This window comes from Aquarana catesbeiana, linkage group LG05 (genome assembly GCF_042186555.1).
Source record: "Aquarana catesbeiana isolate 2022-GZ linkage group LG05, ASM4218655v1, whole genome shotgun sequence".
In the NCBI taxonomy this organism is placed as follows: domain Eukaryota; kingdom Metazoa; phylum Chordata; class Amphibia; order Anura; family Ranidae; genus Aquarana; species Aquarana catesbeiana.
Window position 1 is genome coordinate 367,185,909 of NC_133328.1, and position 20,657 is coordinate 367,206,565.

Below are 20,657 nucleotides of genomic sequence, written 5' to 3' on the forward strand. Positions count from 1 at the left end.
CAGAGTAACATGCATTAAGCCAACAATTTACTGTCTTCTGTACCTATATACTACCCTAATAATGTATTTCTCTTTGCCTTGCAACATGATTTCATGTCTACAAATACCTACATGTTCTCTGAAAGGAGAAATCAAGCATGATTTGGGGAAAGGGGGCCTATCCCCCCTTCCAGATAATATGTTATGGTATGACCTGGGAGGTCTGATGAGAATTATGCCGGCCTGGTCGATACTCCTGAAACAAGATGGGGATGGCTAAATTGTCCATTGTGACTTGGAATGTCAGAGGACTGGGAAATCCAGTAAAAAAAGGGGCGGTCCTTAGACATCTTAAGTCGCTGAATGCGGGGGTAGTCTGCCTACAGGAGACCCATTTCTCTGCGGACCCTCCCCCCAGCCTCAGTCCACAATTGTATACTAACCAGTTTCATGCAACCCACTCCACTTACTCAAGGGGAGCAAGTATATTGTTCAGAAAAGATACTCAATTCAATTGCATTAGAAAACGCATTGACCCGGCTGGCAGATATGTCTTTCTTCTATGCTCAATTACAGGCCTCAAATGTATCCTTGCTAGCATCTATATACCCCCACCTTATAACTCATAGGTTATCAGGCACCTAGCAGGTTTTATGGCCCAATACCCAGAAGTACCCTTACTGGCAATGGGGGACTACAATAATTTCTTAAATCCTCTCAAAGATAAATTTCCTGTACCTACTGCTGGCATATCTCAGGTGAAAGGTAGCACCCCCTTTGCCAGAATACTTGAAGAAACAGGGCTAATAGATGTTTGGAGATCCAGACACCCAAACGATAAAAAATACTCCTGCCACTCAGCCTCACATGACGGGTTATCCAGAATAGATTTGGGCCTTGGGAATGACAAGATGCTACATTTAATAGAGGAATCTGGCTATGCAGACAGGCATATATCTGACCACTCGGCACTTTGGGTAACCATTTCATTACCAAATAGATACAGACGGCCAATGTGGAAACTCAATCCCTTTTGGCTCTCGCTGTTTGCCGAACCAGACCCTCTAGCCAGGGCACTTACACTGTTTCTACAGGATAATATTGGTACGGCTGGACTGGGGGTGGTCTGGTATGCAGCGAAGGCCTTTTTGAGAGGACAACTTATCAAAACAATATCACGGATTAAAACTGACACCAAGGCTTGGGAACTATTGGTACGAAATAGAGTCACTGAGACTGAAAACGATTATATTAATAACCCCACAGGAGACAATAAGAGGGCATGGTTGAGTGCACAGACAATGTCTGGGCAACTGGCGTTGCAGCTGGCGGAGAACAAACGCTTTTTTTTGCAACAATCACATTTTGAGGAGGGGGAGACGACTGGTCATATGCTTGCAGTAATGGCGCGGTCTCAACAATCGACCTCTCTCATCTCCGCCATCTGTGACGCACAGGGCGCTCTGAAATGCTCTACTCTTGATATCCTGACGGTCTTTGGTGATTTCTATGCTGATCTCTATACTTCTAAAGTTACACCCACTGACAGTGCAATAACAGACTTCTTAGGTAGCTGTGAACTCCCCAGTCTGCCAATAGAAGATAGGGTCATGCTTAATGCCCCTTTAACTGCAGAAGAACTGGATATCGCCCTATCTCAAACTAAAAACAATAAAGCACCAGGTATAGATGGCCTCCCTTCAGAGATATACAAACGCTACGCTGATTCCATGCTCCCCACACTACTGAAAGTTTACAATGAGGCATTAAAGGAGGGTTCACTGCCAAGCTCAATGAATGAGGCGATCATTATTGTTATTTTAAAACCGGGTAAAGATGCGAATTCCCCGGGATCTTATAGACCCATTTCATTGCTCACATCCGATATCAAGTTGCTGGCCCGGATGTTAGCAAACAGATTGGCCAAGGTAATTCATAAAATAGTACATAGGGACCAATCCGGGTTCATCCCCACGAGATCCACGGCCCAAAATATAAGAAGACTATTCCTGAACTTACAGCTCCCAGTGGACAACACAGGCAATAGAGCAATTTTCTCGCTGGACGCAGCTAAGGCCTTCGACAGTGTCGAGTGGCCTTATCTGTGGAAAACACTACAAAACATGGGACTGGGAGATACCTTTATTCGATGGGTACAGCTTTTGTATGCTGCGCCCACAGCCAGGATACGGATTAATGGGGAACTTTCAGAACCTTTTCCTTTATTTAGAGGCACCAGACAGGGGTGCCCATTGTCGCCCCTGCTGTTTGCCTTGGCCCTGGAACCTCTGGGAGCAAAAATTAGAGGAGACTCTAGAATAGTGGGATTCCAAAGAGGTATGAATAAAGACGTAGTGTCCATGTACGCAGATGATACCCTGCTCTACTTAGGAGACACAAAAGATTCATTACAAACAGTCATGTCCCTCATTAAGGACTTTGGGGAATTATCGGGCTTCTCCATTAACTGGGACAAGTCAGTGCTGATGCCGCTTGACCCCCTGAACACTCCATTACCATTAGGTGCAGAGATGATACAACAAGTAAGCTCATTCCGCTACCTGGGGATCCAGGTGACCCCTAACCCAACCACTTATGTTGAACAGAACCTAACACCCTTATTAACTAAATTCCGTGAAAAAAGCAGGGCCTGGTGTAAACTACCCCTGTCTGTCGTTGGTAGAATTAACCTTATTAAAATGGTCTGGGCACCACAACTGCTTTATATTTTTAACAATTCCCCGGTATGGATATCTAAAAAATGGTTCGATAGAATAGAGACCCAATTCAGAGAGCTCATATGGAGAAAAAAAATAGCGAGGATAAAACTATCAACATTACAATATGGCAAAGAGGAGGGGGGACTTGCAGTCCCTCACCTCAGGATGTATTATCTCGCTTCCCAGCTACAACAACTAGGAGGATGGGGCTTGCTGGACCCGAAAGACCCGATTCGTAAACTTGTAATACTAGAAGACAATAACTATTCAGCACTGACAAATTTGGAGGCGGGATTCCTGCACTTAGACCCGGAAGCTCCTACGGTTAAATTATTGATTTCACTTTGGGCCTATGTCAAAAAACTAATAGGCATCACGGGCTTTCTGTCCAGCACGCCTCTCTGGCGAAATAGACAACTGAAAGAAATACAAAAACTAAAAGGCTTCAAGAGCTGGGAGGACGCAGGCATCAAATATATCTCACAATTATACCAAGATAACACTCTCAAATCATTCCAGCAGATCCAAACAGAGTTTGGGATCCCACATAATAATTTTTATAAATACCTCCAACTGCGACATGCCTTACAAACCCAGAATAGAACTGTCAGGATCCAACCAACAGAACATCCGATTATACAGGATGTATTTATGGATGAAGTTAAAAAGGGCATGATATCTAGATGCTATAATACACTTATAGCACGAATACAAGACCCCTCTAGACTACCATGCAGGCAGCGGTGGGAGGAGGATATAGGAGCAATAGATGGAGACACTTGGGAGATATGCCTTATGAATGCCCCCCTGGTATCAATTTCTACGTCACAGAAACTTTCACATCTTTACCTTCTACATAGGGCATACAGAACCCCCCTTCAACTCTATAAATGGGGAATTAGGGACTCACCCCTGTGCCCGAAATGTGAACGGGATCATGGAAATTTACTCCACATGATCTGGAAATGCCCCAAGCTATTCAGATATTGGAAGGAAGTACTGGACACGATTTCAGAAGTATATATGATACCTCTTGAGAGAACTCCAGTGGTATGTGTACTGGGGGGAATAGATGAAGAGTTAGCACCCCCACCTACACGTATAGCGCTTATTCGTTTACTATACATAGCGAAGAAACTAATTGCCCAGTGGTGGATTACCCCGAGAGTTCCCACAAGAGTGCAATGGATAGACAGCGTGAACAGGCTCCTAATAAGAGAAAAAATAACCTACCAACGTAGGAAGGCTCCACAAAAATTCCTCTCCATATGGCAGGCGTGGTTAGACGTTCCTGGTTTGGCCCCGCACCAATTAATTAAAGATAAGTTACTCTTGGGTTGATGTAGACTTGACTACTGTATAGAAATTATACGCATGCAAGGAAGTGTGGAGTATAAAAAGAGACAGCCCCTGTGGGATATATAACAGTATATATGATGAGGTACTGCATGGCAAGGTTTTACTCTGCTTTGTTCCTATCTTTCTTTTTCTCTTTCTCCTTTTCTCTATTTCTCCTGTCTTTCTCCTCTATTTTATTTCTTTACTTTACCGATGAATACTATATTGAACTAAACATAACGAATCAAGTCAAGGTTGTCGGAATTATAATGCAGTAGAGTTGATTTTGATATTACTGTTAAATGAACAACGGGTTTGCTATTTTTACACTCTAAGATGATCAGAGATCATTAGAGCTTTCAGCATACAAGGGTAACATTATTATAGCTTGTATTTGATTAAATTTGTACCTTATTTGGAGTCATACTCCTTGTGAATTATATTACATGTTAGACATATTATAACTAAAAGATAAGAGCACGATAGGTGATATTCCTGATAGGATATAATCGGAACTGTCTTACAATAATTTTAGGTAGCTGATAAATGTTCCCATAACATGCTTTGTGAGAATTTCGAAATTTGTATGTACAAGTATCTGTATGCTATCTGTATTTGTTTGTTTTTTTTTATGCAAAATAAAAACCTTTCTGATTAAAAAAAAAGTTTATTACCGAGCTGGAGTCTCCCCTGCAGGGACGTTCATTTGCATTTTCCTCTGAATTATATGAGGAGAAGGAGTACGGTTGTCCTAAACCAGGAAGTCTTAATGAGAAAGGATAAGCAATCTTTGTGCAGTTGAGGATTAAGTTTCTGTGAACTGTGCAAAAGAGGCTGCAGGTACAGTGGAGAAGCCACAAGGTGGCAGTATAGAGCCTCGGCTGCCTGAGTGATAGCTCCGCAACAAAGGCCTCTTGCACACTGCAGCTTAAAGCGGAGTTCCACCCAAAAAAGGAACGTCCACTTTAAGTACTGATGACCCCCTGATATGCCACATCTGGCATGTAATTTTTTTTTTTTGGGGGGGGGGTACATAGTTTTGACAGGCACCCAGCTCCCACTTCCTCTCCTGGCACTGCGGCGCCGAGCGGAAGTTCACCTCTCCCCCCTCCTTCCCTGCAATCTTCTGGGACACGTCACAGGTCCCAGAAGATTGCCTGGCCATTAACAATGTGCAGTGCGGCACGCGCATGCGAAGTACGTGTCTGGCTGTGAGGCAACAGGCAGGCGCCCACAGTTACAATGTCGGAACCATGGAGAGGAGGAGGAGAGGAGTGAGGCTTTGGGCGCCCGCATCGCTGGACCATGAGACTGGTGAGTGTCTGTTTATTTAAAAAGAGTAGCTGCTGGTGGAACTCCGCTTTAAGCTCAGTACAGCGTGTTTTTTTTTTTTTTATACTGAACTAAAATGTAGCCCATTATTTACAATGTGCCTGTGCACACAGGCATGTAAACAAGTGCAGAGTATTCCTTAGCGTTCTCAGTCAATATTTTGCATCGGTGCATATGAGCATATATATGCTTGAGTTTTCCCTAGGAAGGTATTGTGCATGCAAATGCGCAGATACATGCAAATACGCACAAAACAAACACCTGTTATTATGTCCAGAAAAGCAGAAGCTCAAACATCAGTACTGTGTGCAAGAGGCCAAAGGCAGTGACTATACTAGATCAAATGGACTTTTCTGGCTCAGTGTGTACTCCTGTGTCCAATCCATTGAACCATTTAGGCCTCTTGCACATTAAACTCCTGTTTGAGCATCTACTTTTTCAGATGTAATTTAGGGCAGGGTTTCTTTGTATGTATTTGCGCGCACTTTCGCATACATGTGAATAGGCGCATCTGCACGCAAACTTATTCTCGCATTCTCGTTTTATACCATATGCAAATTAGCATTTTAGCGCCTTTTCTTTGCATTTGTGTGCATGAGGAGTAAGTTACTGACCAAAAATGCAGAGTTTTTTTTTCTTCTTCTTTGCTGAAGAATGCTTGTACGTGCCTGTGTGTATAAGCACAATTCAAATTATTGGCTATATTTTAGCTCAGTAAAAAAAAAAAAAAAAAAAAAAAAAAGCTGTACTGATCTTTTTCAAGCTGCAGTGTGCAAGAGGTCTTACTGTTGTGTCTTTGCCTTCTGAAATGCCGAATGACATTTTTACAGCTGCTGTTTTTGGCATCAGGCATTTTTTTTCTGCAGCCAGTAAACTCCCCAGCATGTTATCCTATGTGTCCATGCACACATAGGCCGTTATCAGCATTTTTTGGCAGGGGCGTTTTCTGGCTGGAAAAAAACCCCAGACCAATGGGTTTGAGGAAGAGTTTTTCAGCTGTAAAAATGCTCTGAAAAACGCGACTATTTGGCATTTATGAGTGTCTTTGTGCCATAAGCTTTTTTGGGGGTATAGTTTGAAAAACGCTAATGCAAAAATGCTGCAAAACGTTCTTAACGTTTTTAACGCAGCATTCTACAGCTACAGTAAAGCTACTGGCTTTTTTATAACGTCCAGTGTGCATGAAGCCTAAAGGCTCGTACACACGATACAAAAATCGTAAGTAAAATTTTGTCCAATCTGCCAATTTTCAGATCGTTAGTATGGTGCTTTCGACAGCCGATTCCAATTTTTCACTCGAAAAAAGCTGGATGTGCAGACTATAACATTTTTACCGTACGTGAACTTAACGTTCGATTTTCGTTAAATTAGTACAGTTTTCGTCCGAATAAAATCGTAAGAGCAAGACTACGCACTCTCAAAAACGAAAGAATACATACAAAACTATTCAACACATTACATCACTTCTGAAGTTGTATTCTGTCAGACGAGAATTTTCGTATAGTGAGTAACCTCTTCACTTTCAACATGAGACTAGCATGGAACAAAAAATGGACGAACGGTCGTCCGAAAATCTGATCGTGTTTATGAGGTTTAAGAGTGTGTGCTGATCTAGTGGTAAGTGCTCCTGTTATGCCTGCCAGTGTGGAAGTATCTTCTAATGTGCCTGCTTTTGTTAATGTGTCTGTTACTGCTAATTCCTTAGATACTATTAACACTGCTATAACATCTGTTGCTAAGGCCGGGTTCACACTGGTATGACAAACGCTCCGACATTGGGAGCTCATGTCGCATGACATGTGAAAATCAATGTTTACCGTTTACCTATGGGAGCCGTCTTAACTGATCCGACACAAGTCGGTCTGCCTTTGAAAATGCTCCCTGCACTACTTTGGTCTGACTTTGATCCTACTTCAGCCCATTGAATATCACTGAAGTTGGATGAAAGTCAAATCGCCGTCTTAACTGACCTGACTTTGGCATGCGACTTGTGCTCTGAGGATCTTGAAGAGGATCTCCACGCCAAATTTAAAAAAATAACGGCATGGGTTCCCCCTTCAAGAGCATACCAGGCCCTTCGGCCTGGTATGGATTTTCAGGAAAACCCCCATGCCGAAAAACGGCGTTAGGGGTCCCCCCTGAATCCACCCCAGACCCTTATCCGAGCACACAGCCCGGCAGGTCAGGAAAGGGGGTGGGGACGAGCGAGCGCCCCTCCTGATACGTATGAGGCTGCATGCTCTCAATATGGGGGGTGTGGGTGCTTTGGGGCAGGGGGGTCCTGCACCCCCCACCCCAAAGCACCTTGTCCCCATGTTGATGAGGACAAGGGCCTCTTCCCGTCAACCTTGGCCGTTTGGTTGTCGGGGTCTGCGGGCGGAGGGGGCATATCGGAATCTGGAAGCTCCCTTTGACAAGGGGAATCCCCAGATCCTGGCCCCCACCCTATGTGAATGAGTATGGGGTACACTGTACCCCTACCCATTCACCAAAAAAAAAGTGTCAAAAAGAAAACAGGTTTTTAAAGAAATTTATTAAGGCAGCTCCATCGTGTCTTCTGACCTCTTCTGCCTCCTCCGCTGACGTCTTCTCCCCTCTCCGGGTCTTCTCCGCTCTCTCTCCAGTTCTTCTCCCTCTGTCTGCTGTCTTCTCCCTCTGTTCTTCTTCCGATGTTGACTCGATGCTCTCTCCCGCTCTGATGCCAGGTGCGCAGTTTGCCACAACTTATATTGGCATGAGGCGGGGTCACCAGGTGATGTCATCCGGAGGCCCCACCCCATATGACATCACCTCCCGGGGTATGATGGAGCGGTGAAGTCATAAGGGGCGGGCCTCCGGTGACCCCGTCCCATGTCAGTATATGTAGTGGCACACCACGCACCCAGCATTAGAGCGGTAGAGAGCGTTGAGTCAACACCGGAAGAAGAACAGAGGCAGAAGACAGTGGAGAAGACCCAGCAAAAGAGCAAGAAGATAGCTGAGAAGACAGCGGACAGAGGGAGAAGAACTGGAGAGGATAAGAGAATAAGAGCAATTAGTCATTTTGGTGCACTTAAGCAACTTAACAGATTAACTCTTGCATCAGTGAACCATATGAACTTCAACAGTTTGCTAACATTGCAAAGCTCCTTCTACCCACTGTAACCTGGGGTAGCGCTGGAATGGCCGCCAGCCAGTTTGGTGAAAGCAAACCAGTTCATTTATTTGAATCACAGCTAAACAAAGACAGCTTAATTCAGCCAAAATCAATAACCAGTCCAAATTTTGGTATCACAAACTAAACAGCAGGCTCACCGCTAATCTTCAGTCCCATACAGGGGTTAGGCTCCTCCAAACTAAGGGTGCCAGGCAAGCCACATAAGGGGGTTAGACAAGCTGAGACACGGGCTGCTGAGAGCTCCCACAGCTTCTGAGTCTCTCTTCCCCTCACTTCCCGGACACAGGTGCTGATTTCCCTCTGCTGCCTTTCAAGCCTCACTCACCTGGGGCTTAACCCCTTCAGGACCAAAGTCCTGGTAGTCAGGGTTTGGAGGCTCTTTCCACCCAAGTCTCTTTGAACCTCTGAAATCTCGGGTCCTTAATACAAATGTAGCAGTCCGGAGAGTACAGGAAGTCGGTCCTCTCCAACCAAACTTGACCCGGGACACCTCACCCTGCATGGGTGAGAACCCCTGAGTACTGCAATGTCTCTGTAGCTGTTCCCCTTTTAAAGGGACCACAACTCAAATATTGGGGAAATGTACCTGCCATCCAGGACTCATTCCTGGTGTCCTGTACACCTTATAAATATCTGTACACTCTGCTAGAGGATACCCAGTGGAGAGGTCGAGCAGAGCATCAGCTAGGATCTCTAAATGTACCTTTAATCAATTAACTGCATCCTGTGAAAGTAGATCATGGCAGTGTGTGGGGAGTAGAGATGGGCTCGGGCATGTTCTTAATCCCATGTGCCCGATCCTGCCAGGAAGCTGACACTGCACACGGCTAATCACAGGCAGTGAGACATTTCCCGATCTGCAGCTGCACAGATCGGGAAATGTCTCACTGCCTGTGATTAGCCGCGTGCAGTGTCAGCTTCCTGGCGGGATCAGGCATGTGGGATTCCGAACACGCCCGAGGGCATCTCTTGTGGGGATGTGCAGCATGGTGCGACGGTAGTAATTACAGACTCCAGTTGTAAAGAACAGTATTAATGCAGAAACCAGTAATTCAAAACAAACCCAATGGGAAGGCACCCAGCTGGGAACACTCACAGCAAGTAACAACAATGTGCAGCAGAGCAGGTCTCAGAGGTGCCAACAGGATCTGCCTTGAGGAGTGGAATGCTGCCTGACCGGTCCAGACACAAAATGGGGAGGTCTGCAGGTAGGATGGAGTGTCCCTATCATTTCCCTATTTGTCTGATACCTCTCCCTGCCGCTAATCACTGTCCCTGTCAGACGGGTGACCTGCCCCTACACTACCCACTCTCAAAATGCATGCCAAGTCTGGGAGTCAGGGCCCTAAATAGGCTCTGCCTGACCCAAGAATGCTGCTGGAGTGACATAGGTAGGCTACATCCAATCAGGCAGCTTCCCCAATTACCCTGGAAACCATAGAGGAACCACGTTCCTCCTGACTTCCTCTCCCCCCGCTATGCCTCTGTGGTTGAGCGCCACCTGCAATGAAGAAAGTAGACTGCACCTGCCTTCAAGTGGAATGTGGGCAGACAACTGAATGGCAGGGTGGCAGCAGAGCTCTAGTTTTACAATCCAGAACAAATACCTGTACAAACTAAACTATAAAGTATTTTAGGGGATGCTTTTCTTCTTCCTTGCTCTTTTGCATTGTGTTGGGAGAAAATCCAATAATCCCATTCAATACAATGGTGCTCTTCAAAGTCAGATCATAATTAACATATGCAGCGGGTGTCTCACTCTATAACCCACGACCCCGCCAAGAAAGCCTCCGCGATGTACACAGGCTTTCCAGCCTGAAAGAGGGAGAGAGCTGCCTGTCATATCTGCATGGGCATTTTCACCCCCCTCCTCCCTGTTTCACTGACTCGCTGATTTTAATGTAATGTGAGCTGACTCACACAGGCTGTTTTGTTCCTCCCTGTGTTCCTATTGGCAGGAGGAAGAAAGCCAATTAAAGGAGAAGTTACAGGAACCAATTGATGGGGCTTTAGCAAGCAGCTGATGCAAAGGATTCTGGAATGGGTAGTCCCTATCTATCTAAAATGGCCCCATAGCTTTCTATGGGGACAGAAATACAAATCCCAGCATGCTCTAGTAGGCAGTAAACAAAAGACTCCATCTTGCTTATCTGAGGAGATTCTCCGTGACCATGAGGCAGTGAAAGATCAGACCTGAAGGAGAGATGCTGTCTCTCAGATAAATTGCCTGCGCAATTCAGGCCTCCGCCAGTCGGGACATCCAGCCTGAGAGGGGGATTCCAGGTGCATATTGAGGCGCACCTGCACCGACTGAAGCTTTCCAGTGTGAGGTGACTAGTCGGGCCAGCAGGAAAGCCTGCTGTTCCAAGACGTTTGTTTGGGCCTTGACCACAGGATTTGTTGAGAGGGCGTTTTGCCCATCTGCAGAGAACAGAGACACTGCAGGGAGATGTCTCAAGAATAGTAAATAATCGGAGGGTCAGCTACAGTCTATGCTACAAATATATAAGACTTTATTGATGAAAAAAGAAAGATTAAAAGCGTGCGGTTCATCAGAGGTGACACAACTTAGTGCCTCAATACCGGTGAACCACACTCTCACAATGTCAAAAAACAATCAACTGAAACACAAAAGGATATAAAATCAGTAAAAACCACTGTGCTCGAATCACCTCCCCACACACTCCACAGACCAGATCCCCCCCCTCACAGATGTGGGATATTCAATAGATGTTATGTGTTTGAAAAATATTCATTCAGGATAACTCATTGCTGTCCAGTAATGTGGTTTCAAAATAAATACTTGATGAACATATCATACAGAGCTAGTATTCCCATATAGCCATGAGTTGGCCACTAATATCTTGTGCACGGATCCTGATGGAATTATTTTACTCCCTGCATTGATCAGTACAGATCATATATTTGAATGGAATGACAGCCCCACAGTCAATCCCAATATTTTTGGGCGTGCTCCAACTTGCAGCTGAAAAAGTGATCGTCTGCTCAAAGTGTAGGCAATGGTGAATCACAAACAATATAGCAAAGCTGTATATGGACAATGTCTCTCAATAAGCATATATCCTTCCTCCGCCTCAATCAATTTTTTGTCGGGCCAATTTTTTGATATGACAGGCGGGGTGTAGCAATAGAGATTCATTGAATGAAAAGCAGAGCAGTATCCAGCCTAATCTTTGAATATCGCTATAATTAGTATGGAAGTATGAAAAGTTCACCTTGCAAAGGTGCTTACCCCTCCTTGGGTCATGCAGTTTGTTGCAGCGATTTCACAGGAAAAAGGCTGAGCAGACGACCAGCCTCTTTGTGCCAGGTTAAAAGGAAACGACTGGAATCTTATATTCTTATAAGACTTGTCTTCCATGATATCATGTAGCTACATAGCAAGATACAGGGTTAAAATCTTTTTCAGCTGCAAGTTGGAGCACGCCCAGAAATATTGGGATTGACTGTGGGGCTGTCATTCCATTCAAATATATGATCTGTACTGATCAATGCAGGGAGTAAAATAATTCCATCAGGATCCGTGCACAAGATATTAGTGGCCAACTCATGGCTATATGGGAATACTAGCTCTGTATGATATGTTCATCAAGTATTTATTTTGAAACCACATTACTGGACAGCAATGAGTTGAATATTGAATGAATATTTTTCAAACACATATTTTTCAAACACATAACATCTATTGAATATCCCACATCTGTGAGGGGGGGGATCTGGTCTGTGGAGTGTGTGGGGAGGTGATTCGAGCACAGTGGTTTTTACTGATTTTATATCCTTTTGTGTTTCAGTTGATTGCTTTTTGACATTGTGAGAGTGTGGTTCACCGGTGTTGAGGCACTAAGTTGTGTCACCTCTGATGAACCTCACGCTTTTAATCTTTCTTTTTTCATCAATAAAGTCTTATATATTTGTACCATAGACTGTAGCTGACCCTCCGATTATTTACCATTCTTGAGACATCTCTTTGTCTTAAAATTTTGTAGTTCCACATAACTATTGGTATTACAGGAGATATCCCGTCTATTAGACGCACCAGCCACGGTTCATTAATTTAATTACAAGTGCAATGGATTCAGTGGGGTTTTTACATTTTTCATTCAACAGAGACACTGCATCATAGAAGGAGTATTAACACTGTATACAGACATTGTTGCTGGCAGTCGTCTTGCTGACACTTGTAGTGCCGCAGGGATAAGGCTCTCCATTTCTGGGACACTGTATACAGACATCATTGTCCTCTCACCTTGCTAAGGAGGATTCTGTCTGTTTCACTTGATAAGCTGGGCCAGTTGTGGTGTTTGGGCCCGCTATACAGGAGTTTAAGTGCACCAACGAAAGTGCCTGGAGTGTAAGGCATTACACTCTCTGTCCAGAAACCAGACCATTACAATAAAATCTTCTGACAAGGAGGGTAATATAGTGGTCATGTAAAACAAGTTCTAGATAGATATGTGCCATAAGATCTTGTCTAACTGAATGGTATCGAATCATATCCAAGGCACTTGCAGACTCCTTCATTCAAAAACTATGTTTGAGTAGATCAAGCATACTACAATTACATTATACCCAAAGACACCTCGGAATACATCCAAACTCCTTTCCACGCAGTGCCACATTCTACACACTCCCCAAGGTTCACAAAGATCCTATACACTCCCTGGCTGACCCATTGTCTCTGGCAATGGGAGTCTCACAGAGAACTTGAGCCAGATGTTTGACCAGCATCTGAAAACCCTTTGACACAAGTCTTCCCTCTTACGTGAGGGATACCATACACCTACTGCAGATCTTGGAGGTCACCCATATCGATGGCGACACTCTTTTGGTCGCCATCGACCTGGAGGCCCTCTATAGTTCAATATCCCATAAACGAGGTTTGATGGCCATTCATAACTTTTTGTCCCAAGGGGGAGATCATGAATTACCACTCAATGAATTTATCTTGGTATCTCTACATTTCATCCTTCACCACAATACATTCTCGTTCCATGGCTCCCGCTACCTCCAGGTGCAGGGGGTGGCTATTGGGACCCCCTGTGCCCCCTCCTATGCAAACCTGTACCTGGGAGTGTGGGAGCGCAATTTGCTCGTGGACAAGAGTTTGATCCACTACACTGCTTGTGTTGTGGCTTGGAATAGATATATTTATGACATCTTTGTTCTGTGGCAGGGCTCCGCTGAAGCCCTGACACAATTCATGACATGCATCAATGATAATGACCTTAACCTTAAATTTACGTTCACATTTAGTACCACTGAAATTACATTTCTGGATGTATTAATCCAGAAGAGTAGCATGGGCAATCTCTTGAGTGAACTATACAGTAAACGGCAGGCAATTCAATCTTGTTCGCCTCCAGTTTTCACCCTCAGCCTTTAATATCATCCATCCCTTATAGTCAATATTTACGGGCCGATACCCTTAGGAAACGTCTTCTTGAGAGGGGTTATTCTAATACCTCCCTCAAGAGGGCTTTCAAACGGGTAAACAAATTATCTAGGCATGACCTTCTTTTTAAAAATAAAAAAAATACGATCTAATGAAACAGCATCCATAATTATTACCACATTCTACACACCATTCAAAGGTCAGACAGGTTATCAAGAAATATTGGCATCTTTTTGTAAATGAACCCCACTTTAGGCCCCTTTGTTTCTGAGCAACCAGCAATTGCCTACAGGCGAGCTCCATCTGTGGGTCAAAAAGTCGTACAAAGCGAGTATCGCCAACACAGAGGAGACAGCTGCAGGACCTATGGAACCTTTCCTTATGGTTCTTGCACTTACTGCCCCTTTATCTACAGTGGTACTAACATTGTAATCCCCAATGGGGAGACCTTCCGCAAAACACTATGCCAACTGTCGCACCCAATTTGTTATATACCTCTTAAAGTGCGAATGTGGATGTTTCTACATTGGGAAGACTATACAAGAATTTTCAAAACGTATGTACAAACATATTGCTAGCATACAGAAAAAGGACCCCGAGTTACCAGTTGGCCATCATATGGACATGTCACATGCTGGATTCAATCCAAGGGTCCGCTTTCTTGTATTGGATTGTGTACACCCCAATCCCAGGGGGGTGATATAAACAAAATTCTCTTGCAAAGAGAATTTAAGTGGATTTATCATCTAAATGCCACTTCACCCCCTGGCTTGAATGAGGCTTTCAACTTTAAGCCATTTTTACCAGGCTTTGTCTTGGGGGGTTGTGAGCTGTAAGGTGTTCCTTCCCATTTTCCCTAGATGTCATATATTTTTGTGTTTTTCTACAATTTTTTTTTTCTTTTCCCCTTCCTTATTTGTGGTTGTTTAATTCTCCCCCCCCCCCCCCTTTTCTCTCCTCCAGTCTGTATATAGTGTTTACTGTCCCTAAGTAACACATTTCATGTTTTTGTTATAGATGGAGCTGTTGTAGTGGTTTCCGGCCACCAGAGGTAGTTCGCCTCTGCTTCCGTGTCCTGTGCTATGCCCGACACGTAGGGGCTATCTGTTTCAAGGCAGCCCTATTTCTCAGACAATAGGAGCTCCTCAGTGGGTGACGTCGTTCGCCTCTTGTGAGGGGTTTTGCCGCACATCATCGTCCCGGGGCCCACCCAGGCCTGTGCCGGCCCCACTTGCTGGGCGTTTTAATGGGATCCCCCAGCCGTTTTTGAGGAAGATTGCAGGTGTTTACTATCAGGCAATCAGCCTCTCCATATATCCGGCCAGGACCCATATAGTTTTCTCTTCCTCTGGAGACCGGGCCTGGATGTTTGGAAGATGCTGTATCTTTGTTATTCAAATGACAGATCAGTTTCTACTTACAACTGTTCTTAGTGACACGTATATGAGAGTTTATTCAATCTCTGTGTCATTACAATCTATCATACTTATTTATATACAATTATATTTTGTCCATAGACTGTTCTTCAAATCTGTACCTTTCCCCTGGCTTCTTTTTGGTTGCCTGAGGGCGACCATACTGGGGATCCCTTTCTGGGTGGGTCCTTGTGGTAGCATAGTAGTGTTTGCGGCTGTGTCGACTCCCATTGGTCGGTGCACATGATATACCAGCTCCATCTAAAAGCTTCTCTATGCCAATCAAATGTAAGTGTTTTAATCTCTCACACACTTTCTGATTGTAGAGTTGTCACTTATACTATGCTTTACATGTGTGTATATACAGCGGGGACGGAAAGTATTCAGACCCTCTTACATTTTCCACTTTTTGTTATATTGCAGCCATTTGCTAAAATCATTTAAGTTCATTTTTTTTCCTCATTAATGTACACACAGCACCCCATATTGACAGAAAAACACAGAATTGTTGACATTTTTGCAGATTTATTAAAAAAGAAAAACTGAAATATCACATGGTCCTAAGTATTCAGACCCTTTGCTCAGTATTTAGTAGAAGCACCCTTTTGATCTAATACAGCCATGATTTTTTTGGGAAAGATGCAACAAGTTTTTCACACCTGGATTTGGGGATCCTCTGCCATTCCTCCTTGCAGATCCTCTCCAGTTCTGTCAGATTGGATGGTAAACGTTGGTGGACAGCCATTTTTAGGTCTCTTCAGAGATGCTCAATTGGGTTTAAGTCAGGGATTTGGCTGGGCCATTCAAGAACAGTCACTGAGTTGTTGTGAAGCCACTCCTTCGTTATTTTAGCTGTGTGCTTAGGGTCATTGTCTTGTTGGAAGGTAAACCTTCGGTCCAGTCTGAGGTCCTGAGCACTCTGGAGAAGGTTTTCGTTCAGGATATCCCTGTACTTGGCCACATTCATCTTTCCCTCGATTGCAACCAGTCGTCCTGTCCCTGCAGCTGAAAAACACCCTCACAGCATGATGCTGCCACCACCATGCTTCACCTTTGGGACTGTATTGGACAGGTGATGAGCAGTGCCTGGTTTTCTCCACACATACCGCTTAGAATTAAGGCCAAAAAGTTCTATCTTGGTCTCAAATAGACCAGAGAAACTTATTTCTCACCATCTTGGAGTCCTTCAGGTGATTTTTAGCAACATCCATGCGGGCTTTCATGTGTCTTGCACCGAGAGGAGGCTTCCGTCGGGCCACTCTGCCATGAAGCCCCGACTGGTGGAGGGCTGCAGTGATGGTTGACTTTCTACAACTTTCTCCCATCTCCCGACTGCATCTCTGGAGCTCAGCTACAGTGATCTTTGGGTTCTTCTTTACCTCTCTCACCAAGGCTCTTCTCCCCCGATAGCTCAGTTTGGCCGGACGGCCAGCTCTAGGAAGGGTTCTGGTCGTCCCAAACGTCTTTAAGGATTACGGCAGCCACTATGCTCTTAGGAAACTTAAGTGCAGAAGAATTTTTTTGTAACCTTGGCCAGATCTGTGCCTTGCCACAATTCTGTCTCTGAGCTCTTCAGGCAGTTCCTTGGACCTCATGATTCTCATTTGCTCTGACATGCACTGTGAGCTGTAAGGTCTTATATAGACAGGTGTGTGGCTTTCCTAATCATGTCCAATCTGTATAATCAAACACAGCTGGACTCAAATGAAGGTGTAGAACCATCTGAAGGATGATCAGAAGAAATGGACAGCACCTGAGTTAAATATATGAGTGTCACAGCAAAGGGTCTGAATACTTAGGACCATGTGATATTTCAGTTTTTCTTTTTTAATAAATCTGCAAAAATGTCAACAATTCTGTGTTTTTCTGTCAATATTGGGTGCTATGTGTACATTAATGAGGAAAAAAATGAACTTAAATGATTTTAGCAAATGGCTACAATATAACAAAGAGTGAAAAATTTAAGGGGGTCTGAATACTTTCCGTCCCCACTGTATATCTTGTATACAATTGCTGTATAGTTTTTTTGTAGATGTATTGTTTCCTTATATGCTAATTTTCTAATATTGTTTCATAGAGATTTGTGCCTTTTTTTTTTTTTTTAAACACACACACACGATGGACCCTTAAAAGAAAGAATTACTCAGGCTAGTTCTGGGGGTCCTATTTAACAACCTATCAGTAGGCAGTCTTTTTAGTTGGATCCCCCCAGTTGTGGATACTTCTCTGTTATCCCTTTTATATATTCATTTGTGTCTATGTGTAATTGTGTACTCATGTTTTATGGACTTATGTCCGGTTTTATGATGATTTACAAAAATAAATTGGTGGTGTCCTTTTAACACTACTACCTGTCTTCTCATTACCTTAAGGTCCCCGGGGGGTTTCTTTGCACACATTGAGATGTTGGCAGTAATTCATAATATTCCACATGGTTCTGTTTATGTATTTAACAGGTTGAAAACTTTGCTTCCTTTGAGGCTGAATACAGAATTGAGCCTGCAGGTATTTTTTGGAGTAGTAAATATCTCTTGGCTAGCCCACCCCCCCCCCCCCCTTTTTTTTATGGCCCACCATTTATTCCAATATCTGGACAAAGGGTATCCTTTTAGATAGACAGGTATAAAATAATGTTAGATTCATTGAAGTCATGGCATGCTCTTTTTTTTTCTTACTGCTTCATTCATTTCAGAATGAGTTATCTCCTGATCTATTCTCCATATGCACACATTTTTTATTGCTAAGGATGTCCAATAGATTATATTCTATATTATATCATTAAATTTAATCTATGAATGTAATGACAACGATGATTTAACAAATGTTAAAGAAATGGGGTTTATGAAAGTAACCAGCGGCCTTTCTAGGCATCATCATCATTCTAACAAATGAAGGAGGGCTTAACGGAGAAGGTTCCCCTTTAAATGGATCCCTCTCCTGCAGCTGCAATGTCCTGACAAAGCCGAGATAGGCTGGTGAACAACAAAACGTGTTGTGCAATAATTGCCTTGTACGGAACAATCATGATTACTTTTGGATAATGTTTTAATAAAGGTCAATTTTCATTTTTGTTATATTTGTTTAGTTTACATTATAAGCCACTAGAGCCGCTTAAAGTAACTGTATTTTGCATTTAGGTACTAATCCTAGGGTACAGGTATAAAGAGACTGTTTTTGGGTACAGCGACCACATATAACCTGTGAGTTAGCGATTGAAATCTATATTGAAACCCTTATGTTTGAATATTCTTATATGTGCATAACCTCTGCCCTTCTGCGAAGGTGTTCCCTGATTTAGAAGAGGCAGAGGAAGGGCAGGTAACATCACAATCACTACTTCATTCAATCAGAGAACATCTTGTACTCTTTAAAAAAAGTTTCAAGACATTCTCTGAATGGAGGAGGTGAGGAACAAGTGACCCCTGTGTTCAGTATACAGATTGCAAGTTGCTCGATCAGCATTGACTCTTTGTAGCACAATATACTTGAGTTAATTTCTGCATCCCCAACAGCCCTCCAATTGTGAGATATGTAGAATTAGATGCAACTAGGCTGGACCAATGTAAGTTTTAAAAAAGATAATTTCTGGAGTTCAGATTTGCATATTAACTTTATTGTTGTATAGCTTGAATTGATATATTATGTCATCATTGATTTTTCATTAATTCTGCAGGCTTGAAAATATGGATTCTCTCAGTGTAGCAAATGGCTCCTTCGCTATTGATCTCTTTCGGAAGCTGAATGAAAAGGATAGAAAATGCAACTTGTTCTTCTCCCCATTGAGCATCTCCTCAGCTCTGGCAATGGTTCATTTGGGAGCCAAAGAAAATACTGCTGCTCAGATGTCAAAGGTCTGTATATAATTTTGCAATAACATACCCAGCAACAGATAATTGTATGTCTGTTACAGAGTACAGATACCCATACACTGGTCACATTAGACATAACTGGTTAGTAGTTACAGAGTGCTTGTATTGAATTTTTTGTTTTTTGTTTTTTAACATGGGCATTCAGTCTGAATCCATGTGTCAATTTTTTTAGATGGATCCATGCTGAACCACAATATGTTTATGAGAGGGGAGATGTAAATCAGCAAAACATCTCTTTTGTATTGTAAAATTTGAATAAAGGGGTATTGTTAAAATAGTAATAACATATAAAACTTTTTTTTTTGTTCTTTAAAGTATATGCAATTTAACTCTAATCTTGTAATCAATGAATAAAAAATACAAGATAGGTCAGATAAGTTACTAGCAAGAATATGAGTCAATTTGACAAACTGAGTTAGGTCAATAGTACCCAAAGTGGGGTCTATTCTCAACAGTTATAGGAATTTGAATAACAGATGAACTGAGTTGACATGATGTGAAACTGCCACAAGTCCTAAAGGGGAGTTTGTCAGAGAAAAAAGTGTCTAGCAATTTAATGACCTTGTTAGAGTACGATAGTGGAAGCTCTGCAATGGCAAATGATACAATTCAGAAAGACTAAGTGAACAAATTGATCTACCTGGACCTGCTTGCAAGAAATCTCTTGAGATCTGGGTACTCACCCCTATAGTATAAGACAAGAACAAAGTATGATACATAGCTTGATAGCTACATTTAGCGAGAATGTTGCATGTATTTGCAATAAAGTTGCATCCACTGCAAGCAGCTCAGAGGGACAGTGATGTTTTAAGTGCTCAAATATAACCTTTTGTTTAGTAACATCATTTAAACCTTTAACACCCAATGACAATACCCTAACAATAATAACCATCACACCAAGAGCACAATAGCGATTAGAATTATATCCCTCAAAAAACAATGCAGAGAAATTTCAAATTATATGACCACAACTATCCAGTATAGCAAAAATTGGACAGTTTGGTGGATAGAAGAAACAGAACATACTAAACCAATGTAGAAATGCCCAACATCCCAGTGACCAGAATCTACCAAACCCCAAGCATCAGCCAAAGAAACAGAATCCATCACCATGCACAAGTGTCAGGGCTGGGCTCAGCCCTTCCTTCTCTGAGCTGGCCGCTCAGCTGTCGGCTAATTGCCAGCTCCTATCTCTCCACAGTGATTCACCTGTTGATGATACCCTGCTCATTAGCCCTGCCTACCTAATCCGTTCAGTCCAGATGATCTCTGCCTTTGTCTTGGTCACATCTCTAGAGACACTCTCCTGTGTTCCTGTTTGCTGTTCTACTACGCTGTTCTCTGGCTCCCTGGACATTTTGGCTTGTCTGACTCTTAACTGTACTTCTGTCTCAGTCTGATTCATGGTTTCTGACAGTAGGTGAAGGCCATGAA

At 43.2% G+C, this 20,657-nt stretch overlaps 1 protein-coding gene across 2 annotated transcripts in view; it reads left to right on the forward strand.

The window, feature by feature from the left end:
- LOC141144864 (leukocyte elastase inhibitor-like) overlaps positions 1–20,657 on the forward strand; it is a 168,404-nt gene that overhangs the window by 15,665 nt on the left and 132,082 nt on the right. For both annotated transcript variants that reach the window (XM_073630949.1, XM_073630948.1), the window contains exon 2: positions 19,028–19,205. In XM_073630949.1, coding sequence (XP_073487050.1) covers positions 19,038–19,205 — 168 coding nt within the window. In that variant the 5' untranslated portion in view covers positions 19,028–19,037. The remainder of the gene's footprint in view (positions 1–19,027; positions 19,206–20,657) is intronic.